Source organism: Rhagoletis pomonella, unplaced genomic scaffold (assembly GCF_013731165.1).
Source record: "Rhagoletis pomonella isolate Grant_MI unplaced genomic scaffold, Rhpom_1.0 Rhpom_scaffold_00006, whole genome shotgun sequence".
Lineage (NCBI taxonomy): Eukaryota > Metazoa > Arthropoda > Insecta > Diptera > Tephritidae > Rhagoletis > Rhagoletis pomonella.
In genome coordinates, this window is record NW_023458560.1 from 37,779,739 (window position 1) to 37,782,280 (window position 2,542).

The 2,542-nt window shown below is 36.4% G+C and overlaps 1 protein-coding gene across 1 annotated transcript; it reads left to right on the plus strand.

Moving 5' to 3' along the window:
* Positions 1-729: 729 nt before the first annotated feature.
* Positions 730-2,121, plus strand: LOC118740710 (protein YIPF6). The gene is made up of 6 exons (XM_036472358.1): positions 730-946; positions 1,018-1,146; positions 1,223-1,301; positions 1,358-1,523; positions 1,602-1,759; positions 1,825-2,121. The coding sequence occupies exons 1-6, from the start codon at positions 929-931 to the stop codon at positions 1,935-1,937; spliced, it is 663 nt and encodes a 220-aa protein (XP_036328251.1). The 5' UTR covers positions 730-928; the 3' UTR covers positions 1,938-2,121.
* The last annotated feature ends 421 nt before the right edge of the window (positions 2,122-2,542 follow it).

Here is a 2,542-nt window from a genome sequence, read left to right on the forward strand (position 1 = left end):
AATGGTAGTGGTAATAATAATGTTAATGGTGATAGTAATAGTACGGGCAACTGTAATCCTACTGGTGATAGTATTACTAATGATCATGGTAGTTGTAATAATAATTACAATGGCAATGGTAAATTTAATGATGATGGTGATGCTAATGGTAATGGTGGAAGGATTGGTTATAGTAATGGTAGTGGAAGTGGTACAGAAAAAAATACAGAACAAAAATGTATGTATTGAATTTTTCAATTCTTTTGTGAGTAGGCGTGGCTATCACAGAATTCATCGTGGTACGATTTTTCGTTAAACCTACACCGATCACTGAATCCGAATTGCTACGCTACAAACGTGCGTATTCAAAGCACGGCGTTCGTCCGTAGCTACTCGAATTCAATGATAGCATTTTCGTGCATTTCACGAAATATCTGACCACGATGTATTCTGTGATAGCCCTGATTATTATAGCGGGAACCATTTTCCTTTAGAAGGCTAAATCTAAAGAAAAGTTCAAATACTTTTATTCCACATACATACATGCTATCCTTGAAGTACACTTTAAGTTTTTTATAAAAGCTTGTTTTCTAATTATTCACGTTTTAACGGATTTTTTAATAGAAACACAGGGTGCACTACAAGGGTTTGTGTAGCAAATAATCCATTTCTCCACATAGGGGATTTCTCCATGTTGAGTTTTTACCCGATTTGACATCACTGCCAGCCTGTAGCAAATCAGCTGTTTTATCATTGCTGCTGACGTTTCTTTATTATCAAAATTTAATTCGTGTAAATAAAAAGAATTTGCCATGTCGAAGAAGATTTGAGTCAATAAAAAAAAAATAGTGTGACGATAAATACGAAATAAATATTATAGAGCTATAGTAAATCCGTTCAGTTCATACATAGTTAAGTATACAAACGTGAAAACAAGCCGCACACAGCAATGGATACCAAGTTGGATGTAAGTACTCCATAACATCAACTTACTACTACGTATGTGCCACTATTAAGGTTTAATCTTACCCCACTTAGATGTTCGAAGACAGCATTTCGTCGTCCAAACTGGAAGGCGATATGTCCATACCAGGCGCACGTAAAAATACCACACAAATTGGCGCACCAGATTTCAATACACTCGATGAGCCTATCAAGGAGACATTCGTAAGTTATTTGGCCGAAAGCCCAATCACACATTCGTTCAAAATGACTCATATTCTTGCAACTATATCCCTTGCAGCTACGCGATGTACGCGCTGTTGGCATAAAATTCTATCATGTGCTCTATCCAAAAGAAAAATCGAGTCTGCTACGTGATTGTGAGCAGTTAATTTAGTTAATAAAACGCATAAACAATAACTTATTTCCTTTGCAGGGGATCTCTGGGGACCACTAGTGCTCTGCACATTTATGGCAACCATACTGCAAGGTTCCGCAGACAGCATGTACGACGGTGGTCCAGAATTTGCACAAGTTTTTGTTATCGTATGGATAGGCGCAGCCATAGTTACACTTAATTCAAAGTTACTTGGTGGCAAGATGTTTGTACCCAAATAATATTTACTAGACTAATGACATTATTATTCATTACCTGCACCCATTCGCCTTTCAATCTTTAGCTCCTTCTTCCAATCTGTCTGCGTGCTGGGCTATTGCCTTACGCCAGTGGCGATAGCATTGCTGGTGTGTCGTGTTATTTTGCTTGCAACTCAAACAAAATTGGCTTTCTTCTTGCGTCTGTTAACTACTACATTGGGATTTATATGGGCTACATATGGTAAGTGAAGAAATGCAGTATTTTTTTTTGTTTTTAATTATTTGAGAAACTGTTGTCTTTTGTAGCATCTTTTATATTCCTTGGCGAAAGTCAAACGCCAAATCGTAAACCACTTGCCGTATATCCGATATTTCTATTCTTTTTCATTGTCTCTTGGCTCGTTATATCGCATAATTAAGTTAATAGCATATTTATCTCTATATACATACTTAGCTTATACTAAACAATTTAAAATGAATTCCAGGGGACTACAACCAATATAATTTACACTATAATTATAGTATTGTATAAAAGCATACGATAATAATAAAAAATATTAAATAAATAAAAACGTACTTAAAGCAGAAACGAGTTAATTGAATGGCCACGTAAAAAGGAATTAATCGAATCTCGCACTTAATTTATATTGAGTATCATTTTGATAAAATTTATGTACTTAATTTTCCTTATTTTATTTTATGTATATATGTGTTTTACTTTAATTTGTTTTATACCTAGTCTCCAAAGGGGGAGTTTCTTTGATCTCATTTACGGATTCTGACCCCGCGCGAGTCTCAGCAACCATTTTTTCCTACTGAGCAAAAAAGATAGCTGACGCCTCCGCTGGGAATGCACGATAATCGGGTACTTATTCCGACAATTAAGAACCCAAAATATCTCGGTGTTACTTTAGACGGGGATGCCTTCTGAGGTGGTCTGAGTAATGCTGAGTTAGCAGTTGATGGCCTTGCTAACGACGAGAGCAACCGAACATGCACTTGTTGGAAGAATAGCCTGCGCCTG